General features: G+C 40.7%; 1 protein-coding gene across 1 annotated transcript in view; it reads left to right on the top strand.

Annotated features, from left to right (window-relative positions):
• LOC124278110 (vacuolar protein 8-like) overlaps positions 1-27232 on the top strand; it is a 214022-nt gene that overhangs the window by 56130 nt on the left and 130660 nt on the right. Inside the window, exon 5 of the mRNA XM_046713857.1 lies at positions 20458-20580. Coding sequence (XP_046569813.1) covers positions 20458-20580 — 123 coding nt within the window. The remainder of the gene's footprint in view (positions 1-20457; positions 20581-27232) is intronic.

Below are 27232 nucleotides of genomic sequence, written 5' to 3'. Positions count from 1 at the left end.
GCAATAAAGTAGGAAAGCCAAATAGATCGTCAAAGAAAGCACTAATTGGAAACAAATGCACGTAAGAATTTGAATCCTCAACTACAATTTATGCAACACAATTCAGTTAGCTATTTACATAGTACTGTCAAGTAGTATTACAGATGGGGCTACAAATAATGGCCTTATTTCTTGCTAATTCCGTTCCCTCATGCCCCACAAAAAAATATTATTATTATTTTGTGTGGAGCATGTGCGGTAGTGTGTTGTTCAGGTTTTATTTTTTATTTTATTTATTTTTAATATTTAAAAAAAATATATTATTCTGAGTAGTCGGTTACGTTCGTTGAGATAATCATTTTTCTTATCATAAATAAGTTGGTTTCGGACCACATCTGCTCCGTGGGTTTTGCACAAACCATAATGACATTTCACTCCAATACCGCATACTGAACACGTGTAGTTCATGAAACCCCTTCTGATAGACATCATGTGTAGCCCGCAGTACTCGGTCCTGAATTTCTTGTCACAGGTCTCGGCTTTTCCCAGAGGCACGTACTTGCAACGAGATGGAGCGGGTCTCATCTTCGCTATATGCACCTAGATATATGTTAGTCTAATTGATTGACGAGTCAAACCGTCGCGGGTAGGCCTAAAACCATGAAGGCCAATCGCACTCTTTTTGACCCGGGGAAGGGGTGTAATACTGCGAGATTGTTGGCATATTGCCGAGATAATACATGTGCATGTCTCTCTCCACGTCCTTAAACGTTCGCATGGCGTGACCTTTTCGTTGGAGTTGGGCATTGATAAAATCTATTCTCTGCATGCGTTTTTTTCTTGTATTCGGCTTGTGCAGCTTGTAATTTCTCGATGGCTAAATCATGACGTTTCCGTTCTGCTTCTATTTCGACTGCATTGGATGTTCGTAGATAAGAAAAAAAGGTAATTGCTACCCGAAAAGGCTAGGGCGTTGACTATAGCCCACCGACCATCAAGGCAATCGTGGCCATTTTACTTTAATATGTTTTCCGGAATGATCCCGTGCTTGATGAGCATATCTTTGGTGGCCATCGCCAGTTCCAAATCTAGGACGAGCATGCCCATGTCGTACGCATGGAAATCAAGTTTGGGAGTTTGTTGTTTCGTGATCATTTTACTTAAACGCGCGTAGCTGATGGCTGGACCGCTGACCACGGTGGAGTGATACGCGTCGTTGACAAATGATTTTCCGTCGGCGGTAGACATGATGTATTATAACATAACGTGTGGGTTTACCTCTAATTGTTTTGTCAATGGTTGGACCATCACCACTGGCGGCGGTGTAGTCTTTTCGTTTTGTTTGTATAACCATACAGCCGTGGTGATACCCAAGAAAGTGGCTGCCATGGCGTACGGAATCCATGGTGGGATATTGATGATGCCTAGCTAAGCCCCCTTTTTTACCGGAGGCTACTTTTTTTGGATTCTTGGGTTTCTTCGTTACGGTATCAATTACTTTGGGGGTCTCCTCCGCAGGTGTCGAGGTTGTTTAGATGTTCACCTCCGTCATCTTCGGCGTAATGATCGCCGCGCTGATGGGAGCTATGAACACACCGTATCGGTGATACAACTCACAAGTGAGGGTGTTCAAGGCGTGACCAATAAATGGATCTGCGTCGAGATCTTCGCACAAATAAAGTCGACATTCCTGTGGAATGGGAAGCAGAGATGAAGCTATAACGGTGTAGAATTGAGTATTAGCCGATCCTATGGTTTTCATCATTTCAGCACCGAATCGGCCTTCGTATCTTGTGTACAGTTTATCGATGTTTCCATCGGACATTGTATAAATTTTATCAGTGGAGATGTTTTCACCCAAGTATTGTTTCCCCTTCCCACCCACGACGAGGGCCACGAGTCTTTCTCGCTTATCCCCGACGTGGGAGGATACATCTTCACCCTCCTCCTCGGATATCATTTGTTCGAGCATGTCGTCCAACTCTATCTTATAATAAATCAATCGGTTTTTAAATCTAATATAATAAAATCTGGCATAACCCAAACAGAATGATGTGAATGTCAGGTAAAACTACACGAGAATTTCAAACGTCATCATGGTTTTTATATGGGAAAGGTTATACATTCAATTTGCTAAGCAGTTTGCTTGATGTTGCTAAGCAGTTTGCTTGATTTTGCTAAGCAATTTGCTTGATTTTGCTTGAATTTTTCGTAGTGTTGCTTAGCTAACACACCGCATAAGCCACGGGTTGGTCTGTTTTCAGCACAAGTTTGGCGTGTTTCGTTTCGGCTAACAATTTTCTCACGCATTCTCGCTCGGGTTTGGTGGGAATCTCTTAAACATTCCTCGAACGAATCCCTATCCTTGCAGTGAAATAAGGCAACCCATTGCATCTGTTCCCTGAGGTCTTTTAGGACCGAGTTGAATTTTTGTGTGAGGACCCAAACGCTGTGTTTCATATGATGTCCCAAAAGAATTTATGCAACACAATTCAGTTAGCTATTTACATAGTACTGTCAAGTAGTCTTACAGATGGGGGTACGAATAATGGCCATATTTCTTGCTAATTCCGTTCCCTCATGCCCCACACAAAAATATTATGATATTAATATTATTTTATTTTATTTATTTTTAATATTTAAATTTTTTTTTAATTCCAAGTTGAATTTTCGCGTGAGGACCCAAACGCTGTGTTTCATATGACATCCCGAAAACGCTAAATACGATAACATATCTGTCTTTTTGGTGATCTCTTTATTCACACTGCAATCGTCTAGGATAAACAGCATCGATTCTCCCTCAAACTTCACGTGAAAGGCTCGCAACCAGTCCTGTAAACATACTCCCGGATTGATTTTATGCACCTCTGCATCGTTCATCACCCACGCTCCGTGTATGTTTTATTGACGCGTATAGTCACACCCCGTCTGACCGCACATGCTGGCGCAATGCAGCTCCAGGGGCAGCTCAATAGATGGCTTGCACGAATCTTCCATCTTGTACATTGAGTTGCGCATCCATAATCACGTACAAATATAGGTTTAATGTACCGGCAGTTTGAGCCTTCTTGGTGATTTGGATTGTGATCCCTTTGCTTCCGTTGTCGACGCGACGCCCGCTTCCGTGAAGCTGATCGCCGTCCGTGGATTGCATGTCCCACCACAACACGTACTTGGTCGTTAGGTATTGTCCTAGTGTCACGTAGGCGAGACCGAGATCCTTGACGATTGCATTGATTTCCGGTGGGCACTTGATCGCTGGTAATTTTTTATCTTGTCCCACTGTTGGTGGGCTCTCATGCCTTGGCTAAAGAGTTGATTGGGCATGCCCTCGATAGTCACTTCCACTTTGGTAATCTCGGGGTTCCAATATTCAAACTCTCTTTCAAACAGTGAAAAATCTTCCACCAGAATGATCAAAATACCCTTCATCGATCGAGCGGGTGCGTTCAGATTGATATTCCATAACCTATCGCTTTTATTCACGACGATCTTCCGATGATGCAGCACGCGATAGTACAATATGGCGAATATTCCCGAATACTGGTTGCGAGTTTGTCTAGCAAATTCTGGATTCGTGACCTTGTCGAACTCCAATGAAATATTGTCGATGGTATAGCTGCCCACGACGCCGCTCTCTGTAAAAATAATGTGGCTATAATCGTTAAACGTGAGTTTGTATTCTAGCCTATCGCCCAGCACGGCTTGGTAAAATGGCATGTGACCCTCCAGTAGTTCGAAGTCGAGTGGAATGCAAAATCGGTTCCCGAATGCCTCGGCTATAGCCTTATGTCTCCTCGGTATTGGCCTCTCTCAAAACGTGAGTTATCTCCCTTCCTATTTACTCCGGCGCGAAACACCTCCAACTTCCGGGATGTACTTAGCAACAATGGCGTCTGTTGATACGTTGCTTGGTGACCGAGAGATAGAGGTCATGAAAGTTACAGAGCTGAAAGCGTACCTCCGCGATCATGGCCAATATGTTACTGGTAAGAAGTGTGAGCTTGTTGAGAGGGCGAAAGGGGTAAGCAGACTTTGTTATCCAACAAATGCAAGCACGACAAAGCTTGCAAATCTACCGACTCGACCACTTCATGACAAGTTGATAACACCCCTCGGCGAGAGTATTCCTGATCCGCAGAATCTCACAGTCTGGATACGGGACACTAGTGCCATTCCTGATTTTTCAGAGACTGAAGTCTATAACTACTTTGTTCTCACCATGAACGTGAAGCCACAGCATAAGTCTTTCGTATATTTTGAAGACAGACATGTTCATACACTTGAGTTTAGCCCCGTCTCAGACCTTGTTTGTCAAAGGTTACAGGCAAGATTCACTCTGCAGACTGCACTTGTGCAGCTGGGTAAGTGGTCCTTCTTTGTCTTTTTCTTATTTACCTTATATTTCTGCTCCCTCCATAAAGAGATTTCTTCAGCCACACCCCACCAGGAGATATAAATTTCAAGGCAAGCAAACCTTAACAGTGCCCAGGATATGTGTAACATATAATGAGTACTCATAAGCATGAGAATTCATTTCTTAGTAAATAGTATGAAGAAAAGATTTCAAATAATCATGATGTAAACAAAATTTGAGATTTGTTCCTAATTTATTTTTTATATATATACATATTTCAGGGCTGGTGAGGCTTGCAATCACATTGCAGCACTTTGCCACTGTTTAGTTGATGTGACAACAAGGAGGAAAGCCGGTACTACATCATGCACATCCCAACCATGCAAGTGGAATAACCCACGCAAGAGGAAACTTAGTCCAAAAAGATCACAAGATGTTAATTTTAGAAAGTCATCTTCTGTTCTACATGAAAGGGAAGCAGTGATAGAAAAATTGTTCAAATTCAGAGAAGTGTGATAAGATTGGTAATGAAAAAGCAGCTTACATTAAACCCATTGTCAACTGTCAGAGATTTAAACAGAAACTTGAAAGTAAGAATTCCAATGCTGCCTGGTTAAAGTTTTATGCAGACACTTCTACGCCATCAAACATGAAACCCTCTCTGCCTCCCCTTCATAACATTTCCTATTCATATTGTGACCATGTAGATCTTCATTCCACTGATTGTCAGCAAAAAATGGTGGTATTATTTGATTGTATGCATGTGACAGAGGAAGATGCCCACTGTATCGAGACATTAACAAGAGGTCAGCATAAAAACGACTTATGGTTAGCTGCCAGAAGTGAAAGACTTACTTCTTCTAAATTTGGAGATGTTGTGTTGATGCGCAGTGACACAAAGCCAGATAATCTTCTTAAAGATATTTGTGGCTACAGACACATTTCTGATGTTACTTTTTGTAAATGGGGAACCAGTCATGAACCTGCAGCACGCAAGGTCTATCAAACAGCAAACAAGAACTGTGTCTGTGTGGAACAACGTGGTCTTATTGTTAATCCAAAGTATCCACACCTTGGTGCTAGCCCTGATGGTTTGATACAGACTGATGATGGACATACTGGTGGTGTTCTTGAGATAAAGTGTCCTGCACGCTGTGACTGGAAATGGATGAAGCCCAAGGAGTGTGCCAAGGATCCTAGATTCTACTGTTCTCTAGATGAGAATGACCGTGTTCATCTTAAAAGGTCTCATAGATATTATTACCAAGTTCAGGGTCAAATGGCTATTACTGAAAGACTGTGGTGTGATTTCATGATTTGGACTTTGAATGGGTGGACTGTTGACAGAATCAGATTTGATGAAAAAGTCTGGAATGACATGCTGCCCCAGTTGAACAAATTTTACCTGACTAATGTAATTCCAGAATTATTCTCAAGAAGAGTGAAAAGGGGTATTCCACTGTATAATTAAATAAGATTTCAAGTGTTCCTATAAATGTATCAGTGATTGCCTGTGCTGACCAGTTCACATTCATTATTGAAACAGTATGGCAATGTTAAATGAAAAAGAGTTCATGCTTGCTTGAAAAGTGTTTGAATACACGAGGTGAAAATGACAAGTGCATATTTCTAGAATGTTTGCCTAAAGTTCTCAAAAGAGTGTTTGAATTCAATATAGCATGTGCAGAATACCAATCCACTGAGTAGGTTCAAGTGCTTGAATATAACCAAATATAAATATTTTTTCCTATTGTACATTTACAGGGAAAGCAAGTACCATGAAATCACTTACACTATGAGACAAGAAACAGACATGTCTGTAACTAAATTGCTTCATCCCTTGTATTTAAGTGCTTAATTCTGCATGCTAAATGTTCTTAAAATCTTTTGCCATCTTATTTGATGGCTTATAATAATTATCAGCTTTGAAGATCAATTAGTAGTGTTTTTAAATATGTATATATAACAAAAACACAAACAGATCACTAAAATTATTTTATTGGTGAACTGATCACTGTGTGCAGATCAATACTGACTCACTTTCAACAACATGGATAGCTGTTTAACAGCTAGAGAGATAATATACATTACAGTTTAAAATTATATGTGGTTATTACTTATGGAACTTCCTGAACCATTCAGTGCTACAGTGTCAAGTGAAATCTTTCTTGTAGTATTGAGGCCTCCGTCCCAGTATATATGTTGTAAAGACAAACGTTAATAATATGAAACATCACAATTTGGTATTTGCATATGGATACCTAGAGCATCACTCAAACCTGCCACAACTGAAAAGGCACTACAAAGTAGTTTTGATAAATTATCTCCCTTTAAGGTTAACTGTTCACAGTTCACATCCTTTCATAACTGGTGCATTGTATAATAAAAATAAAGAAAGGCACATTTTCAAGCACACTATTATTTCAGTATTTAACACATTTGTCAATATTACATTTGTTGAATGACATGCTCTACCAATAAAGCTACAAATTTGTCAGCTTTATAGTACACACAATGTTCTAATGGCATTCACATACTACAGATAAAGCAAAAACATAGGTTTCTTGTAAAAAATGTAAATGTTCTTATTGACAATATATACCTGTGTGTCATTGTACATATGATGGACAATACGGATGTTGCGTAAAACAACTTACCTGACACTGCATTCAGACAATGTGTCAAGACAGGAATTAATATATTTGTGAATGTAAATAAATATAGAATCTTCGCATTTGTTTTGTCAATTATTAGCAACAGTGATCATCTACTGATCAATAATGATCACTGAGCAGTGATGCTCTATTATCTATACCTATCTATAAGTTCTGTTAGACACCTACTCACAACAAACACCTGACCTAACAAGTTAGTTAATAGTAGTAGTTAATCCAGTTGCAGTGGAGTGAGTACAGCTAACAGAACAGGGCTTGAGGTACGGTAATAATTAGTAGCTTGTAATAACAGGGGGTTACCTGACCTTTATCAAAATATTCCTAAGCGTTTCAAAGAGACCAAAGTGAAAAATGTCTGCAAAAATATGTTGCAGGCCTAATGAAGGTCTAAAAAAAGGCTGACTATGTCAAACAAACTAAAATAATTCACAAAGTCATTATGTTTAAGTTTTTTTAAGTCTTCTAACATTTCAAGAAATAATCTTCAAATCATTGAAGTTACATGAACTCTGGCCTTGGCCACACCCCGAACAAATTCATTCAAATTTATATCATTTAAGAACAAGAGGTGGTTGCAAATTTGTCAAACAAACACATATATGCCATATTTTTGTTACCTGGGAAGCCATTGTGATGGGAATAGTACCTTGTAAGATGCGAAAGTTTTTAATTCGTTCCATTTGCCGCTCAACATGAATCCTCAAACTGCCAATTTTCTTGGTTACATTCACCTCATGTTGAGTCATTTGTTGCTTTTTAGTTTTAAATGGGGGAATGATGAGATCAATACCTCTAGGTGTAGTAAAATCAGAGATGAGAAAACCTTTGTCTGCCATGATAGCATCACCTTCCTCACACAATTCAACAAGGCCACTAAGTTTGGTGATCTGTTTGTCACTGATACTACCACAATACAAATCTGAAGAAAATGTTACAACACCAGCTGGACTTATCCCAATCAAAGCCTTGTAGGTCATATGTGACTTATAGTCACTGTATAAAAGTGACTGTAGCTGAAGTGAACTAGGTGTCTCTGTCCATATCTCTGTGCAATCTACGACAACTCTAGTGGTTGGGTAATTTGTACTAAATGAATCTGGCATTGTTGCATTAACATTCTCCCTACTTGGCCATTGCACCAAAAACGAGAGTTGAACATACAAATAGTCAAACCACTTGTTGCAGAGTCTGCCGCATGTTGCACGTGAAATTCTAAATCTGTATGCCAAATCATCTAGTAACAGTCCTAATCTCAATCTCATTAGAATCATGAAAAATGCATCTATCTGCCTCAAAGCATGTGGTCTCCCACCATCAGATGTGTCAGAGTAAACCTGCTCATCATCATACATTTCATCAAACAAAGCCTCAAATGTTGACGAATCTGGAACTCCAGTGTAGAACATAACACTTTCATCAGAGCACCTGATATCCTCATAGGTCAATGTTGGTTTGTCAACTTGAATACCAACACTGTGCATCAATGAATCATATGTTTGAGTGCTTGCATTGCAATAGATAATTTTATTGTCAAATGTCTGAGTTCCAGCTGATGTAACAGGTTCCGAAAATGTTTGGGTACATTTATTCACAGAGAGACTGGTCAACATTTGGGAACCACAGTAGTCATGGTTACTAAGGGAACGTTCAAGTCTTGATAAAAGTCCTGCAGGTGAATCTGATTTCTCTGCTGACACATCACACATACTTGTATCCTCCATATGCAAAGCAATCTCATTAACATCATCAATATCCATGTTCTCACCAAGACCATGATCCAAATCGGTCTCACATGTAGTTCCATGGACAAGATGGGACACATTCTGTAAAAGAAGATAAAATGATCACCAATCAACTGTCATTTTTTTGGAAATGTATGCAGTAATCAGGGGAAAATGTCAACTAATTTTCCAGAATTCAGAAAATAATAATGACATGAAGGAATTAAAACCGTTTTTTGCAATGCTAATGTTTGGATGGATTCATTGAAAGGTATAAGGTTACCATACTTACCAATATTGTTCTAATAACATGCACGTAATTATTTCATATTTCATTTGGAATTCACATTAATAAAGTCAAATTTATCTCAATTCTTGATCTGTATGTGTACTAGTCTACATGATACGATACGACTAACCTCCTAAGCCTTGCTTTATCACTTTGGTGGATAATACGAAATACCATCTGCTTTTAAGCTAAATTTTTTCACAAACAATCTTACCAAAAGTTTGAATGTCTTCTTTGGGAAAACAGTTGGCAAAGGATGAAGCTTACTAGGTCCCTCCCCGCCGTAAAAGTGTTCCGAGCATAATCTGGTGCTGTCATTTCTTGTGTATTTGAAGTTGGAACGGTCAAGCTTGCATGTTTGAATCCAAACCCTTCTCAGTCGTATATCTGCAGGGAATCTGTGCATAGTGATCTTCCGGCCATTCGCAAATTTCTTACAATGATTACTACAAATACAACAGTATCGCTGTTTTGACGGCATTCTTGACATTTGCCGCACTGGCGCGACACTTCCCGGAAGTAGATACGCGTTGTCCAGCACATGCGCATTATGTTTTTAATAGCGGTCGCCAAGGACAGATAACTCACATTTTGAGAGTGGGCAATAGCGGCGAGATCGGCTTGTTCAAAAGCATACCCCACACGCAACTGAGTCGACGCACAATCTGCTGGACAAATGCCTTGGTATTCATGTTTTCCCGTTCGCTCGCAGTTCTTCAGAGGTCCGTGTAACTGAAAAACACATCGCTGTCGTCGATGCTCAGGATTTCGTTCCCGCTTATTTTTATTGTTTTTAACCGTTTGGGAACTGTGAGGGAACCATTCCTGGATCGCTCGTTGACAACATGGCCAAACTGAAAAACCGACAATCGTATCGCTTACGAGAAAACAAAACTTGACGAAGCAGATGATGACGACGATGAGATCAGAAGCGGTGTCGTACAACAGAGTAGTGCTTCGATCCCAAATCAACCGCATTCACGAAACCATCGACCGAGTCCTCCACGAAGACACCACATTAGCCGAAAAGGCTTAAAACGTTATTCAGAGAACAAGGGATCACCATCGCTAGCTTATTGACCGCACTCGGGTTGATCATATCGACTTTAGTCGTCTCTCTGACCGCTGGTACGACTCTGAGTCCCACACCTAGCCCCACACCACCTAGTGGCAAGAAAAGTGTTAAAGAATGGATCAAACATCACTTAAAATACCTGGGGCAAGCCCTCGCGAAACTGGCGGGGAAAGCCGCGGAAGCCCTTCCAGGTATCCTAGGCAGTATCGTCTCCTGGTTGTTAGGATTCTTATAAAAAATAGTCACGTGGTTGAGTCAAAACTTGTGGGCGTTTGTCGGTGCCATGGCCAGCCTGGTGTACGTCGCCCATAAAGAATTTGTAATGCGATAAGACACAACCCGACAGCGATTCCACCGACCACGAGCGCTGTTTCACGATCGATGTGTTTGTGATTGTCGCTTGGTAACGCTTGATGGCTGTAGGTGAATTCACCAGAGATGCAATGGAATCCTCGACATTCGCCATGAATTGTTTCTGCGCATCGTAAGCCATTCCCTTACCGATGATACCGGAAAGCGTTTGCCCCTGCGAGCCGAGAATCGCCCACACGTACGTTTGAAACGAATCGTTCAGTCTGACGACACCGGGACAAAAAAACCATCCGCATCCACCACAATCGTCATTTGCGTGAGATCGGTAGCGGTTACACGATCACTTTTAGGATAAAACACTCCTGGTATGTACTTTGGTGTAGACACGTTGAAAGTATAATTTAGTACCTTGTATATATTTAACATGCTCGTCACGCTCCCTGAAATCACAAATGGTGAACCCATTCAACTGCTTCGCACGATCGAGAACACGTCGGGACAACTCGAAGTCGCTCTCAGCGATCTCATTTATTACCTGCGATGGTCGAATATCAATCAATATAAAGATAACAACAGGCTATTTATCGATGGCAATTGCCACGATTTGTTCAACGGTTTTTACAGCGTTTGTATGCTGAACGATGAAATTTTCAAACCCATTGGAGCCAATCTCAAACTAAACGATTTGAATGGAACGCTGACGTTAACGAATGGGGAAAAACCCATCAGACTCGGTAGAGCCTTGTTGAGAACTCTTGGGTTGCCGTCGAACGAAATACGACCCCAATTCACCGCATCTGGCTCGAAATTACCGAGCCTCGTTGCCTATCACGAGCTGTTTATTCATATCGATCGGGTAAGCACGACCGATAATATTCAAGGCGAACTCCCTTTGACTCTGCTGAGAGCTGTGGCTGTGAAACATGAAAAGTGCAATGACGGTAGAACGGAATCGTTCCCTTTCTTACAGTACAAAAAGTTAATGCAGGGCATGATCACGGAACTCAAAATATCCGTTTTAGATATAAAACATAAACTGGTGTATATGGGCTATCTAAGCGCGACGCTGCACATCAAAGTAGGAGATATAGACGATGTCGAGACCGGAGGCCTCTTAAAAAACATGCAGTACAATCTCGTCTGCAACAACAATAACAAATGGGTGATGGTCCCGGCATTCGATGGCAATCTAGGCGATTTAGACAATGTCGAGACCAGAGGTCTCTTAAAAACCACATTGTACCAGTTCATCCTTACCGATGATAACAATGGATGTTGATCTCCCCCAAAATTGACTGGCTACTCAATATCACCCTCGTTTCTCCCTATTTGTTTGCGGAGATGAAGGATCATTATTTAACAAAAGTCCTCAATAATGGGATTTTAATCGCAGCTTACGTTCCATCGCAAAGAAGGAGTGTGCTCGTCAACCTCATCCCGAGAAAAGCAAGTCTTTTGCTAGCAAGTCAGATAGCCAAAATACGAGTTTACAGTTGGTGCTTGAATTCAAAGACGTGTCAGATGTCATACAAGGGATTCCACCCAATTCTACGCTTTATATCGAAGTCTTTCTCAGGGAGGCATCACCCGACCAAGATGTTGAAATTATACCGGGAGTAAAACTCTGTTGGCCTCAAAATCACCAACAACATGTTTGCGCGATTTATATACAGAAAGACGTCAATGCTTATGCGAGTCTCGAAGGGTCACGATTAGCTTGGAGACAATAATCACGCTCATGAAAATGTTTTTACCTCCAAAATTCCATCTCATCAGCTTAAAGTTTACTCACAAGAAATTGTCAGAGAACCAATTGAAGACTATTCCATAAACTAGTATATCCATGGGTGACGTTTCAAACATACAAAACCTGAGTATATGCCTTACTTTTTACAAACGACAAGAGGTGATACTAGGAGTTAACTGGTTTATTAACATTATATTTATCTACCCCTACATAAGTTTAAATGATCATGGTTATGTCATCGAAATAAAAAATAAAAGTTATATTTGGATGACTGCCACTCCAGCACCTTATTCGATACAACTTTTGCGAATACCAGATCATACAGGCTCTATTTTGACCCCCACCAATAAACAAGCCGCATTAATATTTGGTATTCCTGTATATCACTTGGATTTTTTAAATACAGATTTCAGTATGAAATTACAGTCGACGCTGATTATGGAATGCTATCTTGGAAATGCCCCTCAAAATGTGGTGATCCTTTTGTATGGGTTAAGCATACGCTGGGGTAACGAACATAAACACCAACGTTGTCGTATTTATATACAACCAGGAACAGTTCCCGCAACCAACCTCGTGGGAGTTTTTGCTTATTTTTTCAGATGCCGCGAAACCCATTATACTATCAAGGGTTTATTTATATGACAATCTCAACCTCATTAGCTATAAATATATTAATCAAAGATTGTCGGAGGACCAATTGAAGCTTATTTCCTAACCTATATTATACTCGAGATGGGATTGTATCCGGCCATGGACGAAGTGGCCCAAACACTCGAAATCGTAGATGGTTTTCGTTTGCGATAAATCAGCGAGATCAAACTGGAACAAGAATGGGACGTGCGACTAGGATTGCATAAAAAGTACCATAGAGCAACGAATGCTATTGACGGTATAGACACCACGCTCGTAACAACCAGCATGGGACTCGGTTTATTATCGGCCATCGTAGCCGCACCCGTTGTCCTTGGGTTAGAAATAGCAGCCAGGGTATCGGGGCTGGTGGGAATAGCTCTTAAATTAATTTCACATTGGCTGCAACGTAAAGCGCTGAAGCGCGATGAGATCAGGGTTCTAGCCGAAGCCAAGTTAAACATGATCAACGATCACGTATAAACAGCTCTCATGGCCAGTAAAATCTCCAAGGAAGAGTTCCGTGTGGTGTTAACAGAACTTGCAAAATACCACAGAATGACACAAGAGATTTGAACCAAGACTGGAAACCAATGACATCAGCGAAGAGGAGAAAAAAAGTTCATAGAACAAAGGAAACAACAAATCATTCAAGCCTTCCTTACCAAGAACAAAGACCTCATAAAAGATTAACAATAAAGTGTTGTGTAGACATCAACATGATAGCTTAGAGACATTTAATTCGCTATATTTGTATGTTTATACTCCATTCATGGTCTTTTAGCTATCATTTTACGAAGCACATGTTTACAATTCTCTGCTTAATATCTAAAGGGTTTTGTACAGCAACTTGCATGAAACAAATTCTTTCACCGCTTTTCCGCGCACTTAAATAATTCAACCCGACCCTTGGCATTCGGCTGACAGCTGTCTACATGCACAGCGGTCACATGGTGTTTGCTCAAACATTCCACAGGCCTTAGACAGACGCCATTTGGAGCTTGTACTCGACAGCGTTTATACCGGGAGGTAAGTGTTGAATATTTTTCCTTAAATATGTCAGATATTAGTGAACCAACTCAACCGTTTATGTAGGATAAATGAGACTAACAAGCAAACTAGTCAGCCTGCTGCCACACTACTCTCTGTTACCAGCAAGGAAAGACCCAGTGTCCTGAAACGAGTATACTTACCGACCAATTTCGAAAGTTCTCGTAGTTTTCGGCATAAGAGTGATTAATACCAACGTTTTCTTTAAGCCAGTCTTTCCATGTACTGCAGACTTTGCCATCTATTTTTTCCATGCTGTGCATTTCACATGCCACATTAAGCCATTCCCTGGACACTGTAGGGCAGATGACAGAATTCGTTGTAATTAAATTCTTGACTAAATAGGTATGAAGATCTTGGCCTGTTAGGATTTTTGATTTTTTCATTACTCCCAATGAGTGATTTTAAATCTCCCTTTGGTTGTGTTGGCATAGTTTTTCCCTCGGGGCCCTCCTGATAATATTGTCTATGAGCTCGCATAAGCTCTTATTGTTCTTCATTCCATATATATCGTCTCCCTGGTTCACTAATATCTGACATATTTAAGGAAAAATATTCAACGCCTACCTCTCGGTATAAACGCTGTCGAGTTTGACTGTTGTGGCGCTTTATCAGGCTCGGCTGATCCAATCGGCGTTGCTTGGCTGGGCGACCACTTAACAATGGGGTTCTTGGTCGGAGCACCGTTGCTAAGCTCGGCCGCCATCTTGCTTGGCCTAGCAACGGGGTTCTTGGTCGGAGCACTGTTGCCAAGCTCGGCTGCCATCTTGCTTGGCCTAGCAACGGGGTTCTTGGTCGGAGCACCGTTGCTAAGATTGGTGGCCATCTTGCTTGGCTTATCAACGGGGTTGTTGGTCGGAACACTGTTGTTAGGTTGGGCAACCATCTTGCTTGGCCTAGCAACACATTCAAGTTTAAATCCCAATAAAAATATTCTCACTTATCACCATGAAACAATCCCCTACATACATACATACATATATCAAGTATACAATATAGCATATAACAAGTACTAAAATAATCCTTGATATCAATTCGTATTCATAAATTAAATTTTTTGTGCATGTGGATATAGCAAATCAATTACACATTTGACTTTGCATTTGGATATAGCAAATCAATTAGACATTTGACTTTGCATGTGGATATAGAAAATCATGGCTACTGTCAGAGAACTGAAAGTGTTGGCTAAGGAGCATGGTGTGATTGGTTATTCAGGCATGAGGAAAGCCGAATTGTTGACATTGCTGGACATTAAATAAGCCCCCCACCATAAAAGAGCTTAAAGCTCTCGCGAAAAGTCGTGGACTGAAAAATTATTCTCGTATGGTAAAAGCCCAACTGTTAACTTTGATGGAAGACAGCGAGCCGGTCGAAATGAGATTCGTACCCACAAAGCACGCCCTAGGTAAGTATCTGAGAGGCTGGCGGATGACAGTCCAGTCTAATATCGATGTCAACGACGTTAAACCCCTGACTGCTAGCAAGATCGACGAGGAGTTGGACGATTTGAAAACTATCAAATATCAGCTCACCATCAAAATGTCGCTCAACAAACAGCAGACGGATGGTAGTACCGAGTACGTCAAGCCATATTTCAGAGGCAAACAGGAGGTCATCACCCAATCCGACTCTATCCCTTCGACCATCGATACATCATTACAAACAATACAAGAATGGTTAGAAAAATATACCCACATGGGCTCTGGATGGGTGGTGGGTAGTATTGACACCATCTATGTGGATATAGTGAACTACATGCCATTCAAAGGCGGGTCGTACCTCCCGGTGCCCAAGCATTTCAGGAAACAACAGGCCATCGTTAACCCCGAAAATAAAGGCGATAATTGTATGAGGGTAATGGCGAAAGGTGCCCTATTTAAACCCGAAGGTAATCCACATAGGCTTTCCACCTATCCCATGGACTTTACGGGTATAGACGAACCCACTCCACTATCCAAAATCTCTAAGATAGAAAAACAAAATAATTTAGCCATCAATGTGTTTGGACACGAGGGGAATAGGGTTATTGTGCACATGATAAGCCCTGTGATAGATAAAACCGTGCGCAGGATCAATTCATTCCTCATCGAAAAAGATGATAAATTTCACTACACATGGGTTAAAAGTTCGAGCAGGCTGTTGTACGACCAATCCTCTCACAAAGCGTAGAAGTATTTTTGTGAGAGATGTCTGCACGGGTACAGTCGTGCCGAAATACTAAAGGCGCACGAAGAAGACTGTCGAGGTGTGGGAGAGACCGCGATCAGAATCGACATGCCTAAAGAGAATGAAAACGCTAAAATTTATCAATCATAAACATCAAATGCCCGTACCCTACGTCATCTACGCCAACTTCGAAGCCCTCATAAAAAATATCCACCACGACACGCCCAACACAACCGAACAAAGTTTCACGTACAAAACGCAGGAACACGAAGCTTGCGGGTTTGGGTACGTGGTCTTCCGTTGCAACGGACAAACGAACGCTCCCGTGATCTACCGAGGTCCAGACGCAACTGAACGATTTCTCACTTGCCTACAATGTGAGGAAAAAACGATTCCAACATCGTGCCCTTGCGTATGACAAAGGATGACTAGAGAGTTCATAAGATTAAGAAGGCTAAGAGTTGCTACGTGTGTGACCAATTCCTGAACGGTGATGTCGAGAGAGATCATTGTCATGTCACGGGTCAATACCAAGGCGCCGCTCACAATGCGTGTAACTTGAAGCTTAGAAAAAATCCAAAAACGATACAAATCCCCGTGGTGTTTCATAATCTTCAGGGTTATGATGCCAATCTCATCATGCAGGCCAACTCAAAGATTGACGGCAAGTTAACGTGCATCCCCAATAACATGGAGAAATACATCTCGTTCTCCTTAGACGGTCTGAGATTCGTCGACAGTGTTAAGTTTCTACTATCGTCGCTTGACAGTTTAGTGAAGGCGAACAACCCCGATGCCTTTGCTATCACAAATCGATACACTGACATGTCAGCTCGACTTTTGTTGTTGAGGAAAGGTTGGTGCCCCTACAAATACATGGATGATTGGACTAGATTCATGGAAACGAAATTACCTCCCATCGAATCATTTTATAGGCACTTAGCTGACTCGAATATATGACAGGATGATTACCTACACGCCCTCAATGTGTGGGATAAACTAGGCTGTCAGAATTTAGGCGATTATCATGATCTCTACTTGAAAACTGACGTACTGCTGCTGGCCGATGTATTTGAGATTTTCAGAAAAACATGTCTGAAACAGTATGGCCTAGACCCTGCGTTGTATTTCTCCAGCCTGGGTCTCTCTTGGGATGCCTTGTTAAAAAAGACCGGTGTAGGGTTGAAACTGTTAACGGATTATGATATGCACCGGTTTATCGAGAAAGTGCTGCAAGGTGGAATTTCGATGGCTGCTAAATGACACGCTAAAGCCAACAATAAATAGGTGGAAGGCTATGACTCGAGTAAACCAGCGAATCATATACTTTGTCTCGATATTAATAATCTATACCTTGGAAGATGTTGCCAGTCGCTATAAAGAGGCCGAACCACTCACTGCGAAAGATTCGTGTCAAGTGGCCAAGGCACTGGAACGTATCTACAAACGAAGCCCTTTGACGTGGCCTACCGAATTACAAGTCGATCCCGGACGCGAGTTCATGGGCTCCGTGTCACAGCTGTTATCTAAACACAAGGTTGAAGTCAGGCGCGGGACGGTGGGAGCCCATCTTAGTCAAGCCATCGTTGAGAGGTTTAACCGCACTTTAGCCGAACGTTTATTCGGACACCAGTATGCTCAAGAAATGGTGACGCCCGAAAAACGATCGACGGAATGGGTGATGCGTTTATACTGAGTGGTGTCAGCGATCAACGATGAAGTGATGCGACTCATCGACAAAAAACCTGTCGAGGCCATTAAAATTAAATCCTTAACGATTGAATCAACTGCACCACCATCAAAGGGTAAAAAAACAGAGAAAAAACTGTCGGGTCGGATCAGCGTGAGGTATTTGTACCAGCCCGGTGAACTCGAGGGAGGGGATCGACTTTGTGCAACGGACCCCATATGGTCTGTGAAAACGTACCACATCGATCGGGTGGACATCAAAGAAGATGAACCCCATTTGTACAACTTGAAAACGGACGAGGTAGGGGATTCGTGTGAGAGGAATTGCTCGTCGTATCCCGCGATACGGTATTACCCCCTTATTAAAGATTCGTATTTGTATATTTATCATCATGCGGAGATTGATCGAGAAACGGTTGTTTAGTCGCATTGGGGTGGACTTTGATGGACTCGATATTTACTCCGCCCTACGTCGAGTTATTAGTCGAGGTCAATTCACGACCCTGTACGATAGTTTAGGTCTGTTGGGTACCGAACGGTTACAATATCTCATGGATACTTTAGTCGATTATAGCCTTAAGACCAGAGAATGCACTGCCCCGTACTCTACCTACTCCTTAGCCTACTTCGATGAGTTTATGACAGACCCTATCTGTAAAGTCATCGCTATCCATTACGACTACATTTAAAAAAGTGTACATTAAAAAATATTTAAAAAAAATAAAAATAAAATAAAAAATAAAACATGTACAACACACTGCCGCACATGCTCCACACAAACTAATAATAATATTGGGGGGGGGGGGGGCATGAGGGAACGGAATTAGCCAGAAATAAGGCCATTAGGGTACCCGGTATTCGTACCCCCATCTGTAATACTACTTGTCATAATGGTGATATATATTTTTAAGATTTTTTAAAGGTCACTGCCATTACCCATTTAAGAACTACTGATTTTTTTATCTTGACACATTCTGATTGGTTTGTCACATTTTTGCACATAACATAGAATCTATGTCGAAATGTCACCTTTCACAGAATAAAGTACAGTGAAACCTGCCAACACCGGCACCTGTGTAATCTGGCACACTGTCAAAACCGGCATAACATTTTGGTCCTGCCATGTTACAACGATATTATGATCATTAAAACATTGTCTAATCTGGCACCTCCTCACCCCACACAAATCTCCAAACCAACTGTCTGACCGAGCCTTCTCCTTTGCCAGCCTTCAACTGTGGAACTCTCTTCCAATGGAAATCAGGAACAGTTCATTGAAAGAAACTTTTAAATCTCTGCTAAAGACCCATCTATTCACTGCTGCTTTTCTGTAAAGTTACATGAACTATTTCCTTCACCAATATTGTCACAGCCACCGAGCATCTCTATGGTGGATATTAGGCGCTTTATAAATACATTATTATTATTATTATTTACAAGCAGCCAGCATGTGAACGGCCTATAACTACATTGTTGTGCTGAAAGCATTGCCATAAGTGTCAAATGGTGTTGTCCCAGAACAATGCATGAATAGAGGCGTTTCTCTGACTCCAGCACTTCTCAAGACTGTATTGAGTGGAAATGATAAGCATCTGGCTGGCTGCCCAATTTTCTTGGATATGTCATGCTTCTTTCAAATTTCATGCAGTTTGAACCAGTGTTTGCCCTTAACCTTGAAATGATGCATGCCCTAAGGACCCAGGGCCTAGATTTTCGAAGCTCTCTTAACGCTATGATAGTCGTAAGTTAATGTTAATGTATGGCACTTACGACTATCGTAGCGCTAAGAGAGCTTCGAAAATCTAGGCCCAGGGCCATAAAAAGTTGTGGGTCCTGATCAGAATGTGTAGGCCCTATATTTTAATATAGAAATAATACTCTTAGCTTTTGGGGATGAAAAAGCTGTTTTTTAGAATGCTGCAGACCAACGTTAATTTTGAACGCTCATTCGAACAGCAACAGCTAGGTTCCATTTCTTTGATCATTTTAACATACTCTTTCTCTGGTTCAAATAAAAAACTCATTCACAAAACACCTTTCCTTCCAGTGTTGTTTGTTACATCATATCTTCTGAGATAGATTTGCCATGTAACAGATAACACTTCTTTATTCAAAACGACACCCTTAGTACAGATGGTGTGTTTTTATTGTTAAGCATGCAACATCCCAATCACTAGCTATTTTACATGATTTTAATAATAATTTAATTTCTGAACAAATTTTTATTTAGGACATCTCCACCTTTTACATGTGGTATGATTAGGTTACCTGCAGCTTGAGGCACAGAACTTTCTCAATTTATAGTTATATGGCATTGAATAATGTGTTTTCCCATACTGGAAGTGTTGTCATAAAACATAAAGTGCTTCTAATTTTGTTATAAATGTAACTTGTGTCATAAGACTTACTGTTTTAAATCTGTACTTCTTTAAACATGAGTTTTACCTACCAGGAAGTGAAATGATTTAAAGTGGAAGTCATATTGGAAGTGAACGGAATGCCTTTAGTTCAATATGTACGTTTAAGGCAAGGTAGTTTTGAATGGTGTGAGGTTTTAGTAGGCTGTTGTTTTAACAAACATAAGATAATGTATCACACTGGAACTGTGTGGTAGCTTGTTATGATTTCTGAGACCTGGAAGGGTTGCAACTGTTTTTTTCTGGAAGTTGCAAACACTTTTCAAATCTGCTTTCAGTCTGTGATTGTAAATAAATTTGAGTTCACAAAAAGCACTCTTCATTTTCTCCAAATCTCTTTCCAGTGACAAACAAGGAGGTGTTGGCATCTTGCGGTGTATTCACTCCCTTGAGCAGACTCCTCTTCTCGAGTGACCCAGAGGTCCTGTGTAATGCATGTGGATGTATTGCTGCTCTGGCAACAGCAGGTATGTTCCTGCAAGGCAGAAGATATATTTTGATGTCTGTGCTCATTATTATGTAATTGTTGTTTCCATAGAATACTTCTATGACCTTTAATGATTTGATTGATTGACTGAGAGTTACGTGTAAGGTCTTCTTGTCCTACATCCATTGCTGCTGATGGCAGCAAGATCGCCGCCTCAGAAATCATTAGGCCAATAAAGCTGAAAAATCACATGAAATCATGAGAATCCATGAGTGATTTTTAGCAATGGATTTAGCAACTTCCAAAATTACCTGACTGAGTGAGTTGAACCATGAGTGTTTTTCCTTAATATGACATAATATTGTGACAAGTCATTTGAGTCTAGTGTTTCTCCAGAAAATATATGAATGAATACAACAAAGACAATAAATTTTGCAAAGGGTTGACATTATATTAGGGTGAGCTTCAGTGAAAGGTCCCTACTTCTTTCTGTTTCCATGGATTTCTATTTTAGCTTAATCTCTGAAACAGGATGATTGTGGTAATCTGATAAAAACAGATTTTAGTACTCACTTCTACACCAAAGCTCTGAGGACATCCCATTACAGGTCAGGTCAGAATGTCCTTTCCCACACTGACCAATGAAACACAGAAACAAGTGAGATTTACCTGCCTTTGTGCTCAGAATTGCTGTGAGCTGTTAATGCTATTACAGGAACAACTAGTTGTGTGTTGTTGACAGCAAACATGGCATCTGTCGAAAATGTAAGTTTTAGTTTTAGGTTTAGTGTGACTGCAGCCTCAAATACAGTATTTATAGCAATGATGTTAATAATAAAAATTGGTCAGTTGTTTTGTTTGATGGTAGGTGGTGCTGCTCTGCTGGTGACAGGGATCAATAGAGCTCATACTGTTTTTTGTATTAATATTTTTGTATTGTCAATCAGTGCTGAAGACCAATATTTTTATGTTTGACAAACCAGCAAATATGGGTGGATTCCTCCGGTGTGTCATCTTGGCTATGATGCCAAGTATTTTTGTCTGTTCTGTGTTGTCATTAATGGTCTCAATACAGGCGAACCAAGATGAACGTCGTCGGCTCCAGTATAGGCTTGATGAGCTGCTGGCGCTGCAGGGAACGGCAGCAGAATGGAAATCAGTTATAGACTTACACATGGAATGTAAATTGGAAAGTGATAATTCTAGTTCTAAATCAGGAAGGCAACCCACCAGGAAAAGACGTGAGCGAGGAGACAAAAGACAATCGACCTACATTAAGGGAATATCAAACAGGCGTACAAAGCCATTGCCAAACCTCCGAACGAAGTTTCAGATCACAACTTGGTGTTTTTGATACCATCCTACAGGCAGCTACTGAAGACTCAGAAGGAGCAGACTAAACGTGTGAAGTCATGGGATCCCGAGTCTATACAACGACTTCAGATCACATCTTGGTGTTTTTGATACCATCCTACAGGCAGCTACTGAAGACTCAGAAGGAGCAGACTAAACGTGTGAAGTCATGGGATCCCGAGTCTATACAACGACTTCAGATCACATCTTGGTGTTTTTGATACCATCCTACAGGCAGATACTGAAGACTCAGAAGGAGCAGACTAAACGTGTGAAGTCATGGGATCCCGAGTCTATACAACGACTTCAGATCACAACTTGGTGTTTTTGATACCATCCTACAGGCAGCTACTGAAGACTCAGAAGGAGCAGACTAAACGTGTGAAGTCATGGGATCCCGAGTCTATACAACGACTTCAGATCACATCTTGGTGTTTTTGATACCATCCTACAGGCAGATACTGAAGACTCAGAAGGAGCAGACTAAACGTGTGAAGTCATGGGATCCCGAGTCTATACAACGACTTCAAGATTGTTTTGATTTGTGTGACTGGGACATGTTCTTCAGCAACCTGCGACTGTTTGTGTGTGATTACTGATACTATCACTAGCTACATCAACTTCTGTGTCAACAATATTATCCCGAAAAAGGTAACCAGGATTTTTCCCAACAAAAAAACTGAATCTCCTACTCAATGAGAAGGAATGACTGTTTTGTGCAAAGGACACATTGAAGCTACAATCAATACAGAAAGAAACCAATCTTCAGAATAAGAGATGTAAGGACAACTATATGGAAAAAGTGGAATCTCATTTCGGAGCAAACAACACCCGTCAAGCATGGCAAGGTGTAAAGAACATGATCGGTTGTTCCAAGAAACAATCCCCCATCAACACAACAGACGACCAGGGATATGCTGAAGATCTGAACACCTTCTACGCTAGATTTGACATGCGTGACTTCAGCAGCAAACGGGAAGCTGTGATTGACAAGGTAAGCAATGAAGATGGGGACAAAATAATTTTAACACCAGAGACAGTGAAACTACAGTTCTCAAAATGCAACATAAGGAAAGCACTGGGACCAGTTGGTTAAGGCAGCATAGTCCTTAAATGTTGCTGTGAACAATTGTGTAATGTCTGTTGCCGACGGTACCAACTCTCCATCGATAGTCATGTGATTCCGAAAATGTGGAAAACACCAAAGATTGTGCCTGTGCCTAAAAAAATCAATTCTACTGAAATGAATGATTTTAGACCAGTCGCCTTTACTTCTATAGCACTAAAATGTTTTGCATCATTCTAAATTTCTCGTTGTATGATGTTAGTCATTTACTTGACTCAGTTCGCTTATAGACCAAGAAGGGGTGTTGAAGATGCAAAACTATGTATTTAAGCAGTGTATATAAGCATTTAGAGCTTCCTAAATCCTATGTGAGAATTTTATTTGTGGACTTTTCTTCGGCATTTAATACGATCCAGCCTCACATTTTTCTGGAGAAACTTTTGGATATGGGCGTAAATTGTAATCTTTTATTGTGGATTGAGAAATTGCTAAATCTTAGACCTCAGTTTTTAAAGGCTAATTCCGCCCACTCCTCTATCTTGTGTACAAATACTTGAGCCCCTCAAGGATGTGTCCTTTTGCCTGTATTGTTCACACTGTACATGACTGATTGTGTAAGTAACAGCCCCAACAATCTAAAAGTGAAGTTTGCTGACAATACTGTGTTACAAGGACTCATTCAAGGAAATGAACTTTCTTACAGAGACGTCATTCACTTTGTGACCAGCTGTGAGAACAATTATCTAATGTTGAATGTTATGAAAACAAAAGAATTTATTAACAATTTCAGGAACAGTCAAAGTATTACAAGCCCTGTGTGTATCAATGGTGATGATGTGGAAATTATAGATGATCATAAATACTTTGGCACAATTATGGATAGAAAATTGAATTGGAAAGCTAATACAGATGCTGTTTTAAAAAAATGTCAGCAGAGATTACTTTTCCTGTGCAAGTTAACTTAAATGAATGTGTATTATCCCTCTTTTGTTATTGTTTTGTTGAAAGCGTTATAACTTTTTTGTTCCAGTGTTGGTATGGTTCCCTCTCTCTGGTTAACAAATCTTATTTGGAAAAAGTTGTTTTAATAGCGGGTAAAATAGCAGGAGTTTCGATTAACAATCTGTCTTATATTTATGATAAAAGAGTTTTGAAATTATCTATGAAAATTTTGTCGGATCCAGATCATGTGTTACACAGTGAACTTGTCAAGGTTCCTGTCATATTATTACATTGAAATAAATATTACTCCATTCTCAATTAATGCTCCCTTATCGAGCATGCGCAGAGCCGATGTGACTGGCGAGCAGACACCGCGCAAGACTGCGCCAGACGAACTTGTATGACATGTTGAGTTACTGAAATCAATAATAAATCCCCAATATGAAGATCACAAGTTCACGTATTCTATGGCAGTTCCTTCTGGGAGCAGCAACTGGATAAACAGTCACAAGAAGTTCAGATAAGTTCACTCATTTACACAATGGGAAAGGAAGAACACAATATGAGGGGAAATTTGACAAAGTGATTCCGAAATATGATGAACATTTTGTTCCAAAATGTGATTCACGAGAAAGCCAAGTTTCACCAACGCAATCAAAGAACGGGTGAAAGTGTGGAAGCGTTTATACGCTCGTTGTATGAACTTGCAGAGTACTGTGAATTTGGGAATATGTGTGATGAAAGTATTCGTGACAGGATTGTCATTGGAATTTCTGACAGACAAGTTTCAGAACGGATGCAATTAATTCCTGGATTAACATTGGATCAGACTATACAGACAGCCAGGGAAACGGAACTAGTCAGGTCTCAAATCAAGAATCAAGACAATATTCAGACTTTAGAAGAGGTAAGGAGTAGAAGTTCCAGAAATATGAACTTTAATGCCCATAGAGCTAGAAGAATTGGTCTCTCACAAGGTTCTCACCATGGAAGTAATGGTAACCATGGAAACCAAAGGAATCATCAATCATAAGCCCTGTTCACGTTGTGGTAATCTTCTTTCAGGAAGGTGTCGCGCTAGTGGTCAGACATGTCATGTATGTGACAAGAAAAGACATTATGCCAAGATGTGTACAAGCAATAGAAAACAAAATGTTCACAGTGTAGAGACAGATGTTTTGTCCGATGATCAGGCAAGTGGATTCTATAAATGGATCTGTCAGCTGTGAAGATGATAATGATGTATGGATGGTTGACACACCTGTTGAATTCAAAGTTGACACCGTTGCAGACTCCACAGTGATTTCAGTAGAAACTTATGACAAACTCTTCATCAAACCAAAGTTATTACCACCAGATCAAGAAGTTTCAGGACATTCGCACATAATAGGGTGTTCAGGATTGTTTGCTGCAGCACAGGTGAGATATCATGGTGAATTATACAAGTTCAATCTTTATGTCACAGACGGACATAACAGTCTGCTGAGTAGGAATGTTTCACACAAGATGGGTTTGGTGAAAGCAAACTTTCATGAAATCAGCACAGATATGGATAAAGTACACTCAAGTGTATTTGGTCCTTTCAGACTCATGAATTGTGAACCAGTGAAGATAAAACTAAAACCTGAGGCAGTTCCCTTCAGTATTTCAACGCCACAAAGAGTACCATTTCCTTTGTTAGACAAAGTAAAACAAGAGTTGACACGTATGAAAGATGCCGGTATCATAGAGGAAATAACCGAGCCAACCGAGTGGTGTGCGCCAGTGGTACCGGTAATCAAGAAATCAGGAAAAGTAAGGATTTGTGTTGACCTGAAAAAGCTAAATGAAGGCGTAGAAAGAGAATGCTACATGTTGCCAGCATTGGATGATATTGCTCCAAAGCTATGTGGATCCAAGATATATACACAACTCTAGATGCCTCTAGCATTATCCGATTCCTCTACATGAAGATAGCCAGAAACTTCCTTTCATGACCCCTTTTGAACGTTATTTTTAATGAGTATGCCATTTTGAGTGACCTCAGCTCCAGAGATATTTCAGCGCAAGATGACAGGGCTCTTGTACGGTACGGTCTACCCAGTACAGAAGTAATAATGGATGACATACTCATTCACGGTTCGTCCGATGCTGAACATGACAAAAGACTTAACGACACGATCGACACCATTCAGAAAGCGGGACCTAAGCTGAGCAAAGACAAGTGCAAGTTCCGGAAATCAGAAATTGTATATTTTGGACACAGAATGAGCAAAGATGGAATCAGTCCGGAATCAAGCAAGGTAGATGCCATTCTTGAATTAGAATCTCCGAAGGATATTTCAGAACTCAGACGCATCTTGGGACTTGTGAACTATTTGGGGAAATTCCTGCCAGATATTTTCACAGTCACGAAACCAATGACTGATCTTCTCCATGCCGATAGATAGTATGTGGTACTGGGGCAAAGATCAAGAGTCGGCTTTCTCCAAAGTGAAAGCCATGGTAACCAGTGCTCTGGTACTGGCATTCTATGATCCCAAGTTGCCAACCATGGTGAGTGTGGATGCAGGCAGCTACGGTCTAGGAGTTGCCTTACTACAGCTGCATGGTGGAATCACATGGAAGCCAGTGGCTTTCTGTTCAAGAACTCTAACGGGTCCGGAGTGTCATTATGCTCAGATCGAAAAATAGACTTTAGTTGGTGTATGGGCGTGCGAGAAATTCAACTGCTACCTGATAGGTTTGGATGGATTCAAACTGCAAACAGATCACAAACCTCTCGTTCTACTCATCAACTCATATGATCTCAACAAGGTGCCACTCCGATGTCAAAGTAGATTTCAAGTAACAGCAGATTATCTTCCTGGGAAAAACCTAGTCTGAGATTCAAGTTCAAGTTCAGTGAAGTAACTTGTACCTCAAAGGACAGTTAATTCACAAGTATGTGAATGCTTAAAGGTTGTGTTTCGAGTTCAGATGGAAGTTGCCTACAATCGTCGTCGGAGATTGAATTAATGTTGCAGAGATTTCTTTATCTCTGGCCAGTTAAAGTAAATGTTTATTATCAAGTGACATTAAGGCTAAAATTGTTTAAAGAGTTGATTTTTTTCTAAAAAGGGGGAGATGTCATATTATCACATTGAAATGAGGATTACTCCATTCTCAATTAATGCTCCCTTATCGGGCATGCCCAGAGCCGATGTGAGTGGCGAGCAGACAAACTTGTATGACATGTTGTGTTACTGAAATCAATAATAAATCCCCAATATGAAGATCACGAGTTCCCGTATTCTATGGCAGTTCCTTCTGGAAGGAGATATTTATTATCGCATTTTAGAACCAATAGAGG

This window comes from Haliotis rubra, unplaced genomic scaffold (assembly GCF_003918875.1).
Source record: "Haliotis rubra isolate DU_JTF1 unplaced genomic scaffold, ASM391887v1 Scf231, whole genome shotgun sequence".
Taxonomy (NCBI): Eukaryota; Metazoa; Mollusca; class Gastropoda; order Lepetellida; family Haliotidae; genus Haliotis; species Haliotis rubra.
Note: the sequence above shows the minus strand (reverse complement) of the source record. Positions and strands in the feature narration are given on the sequence as shown.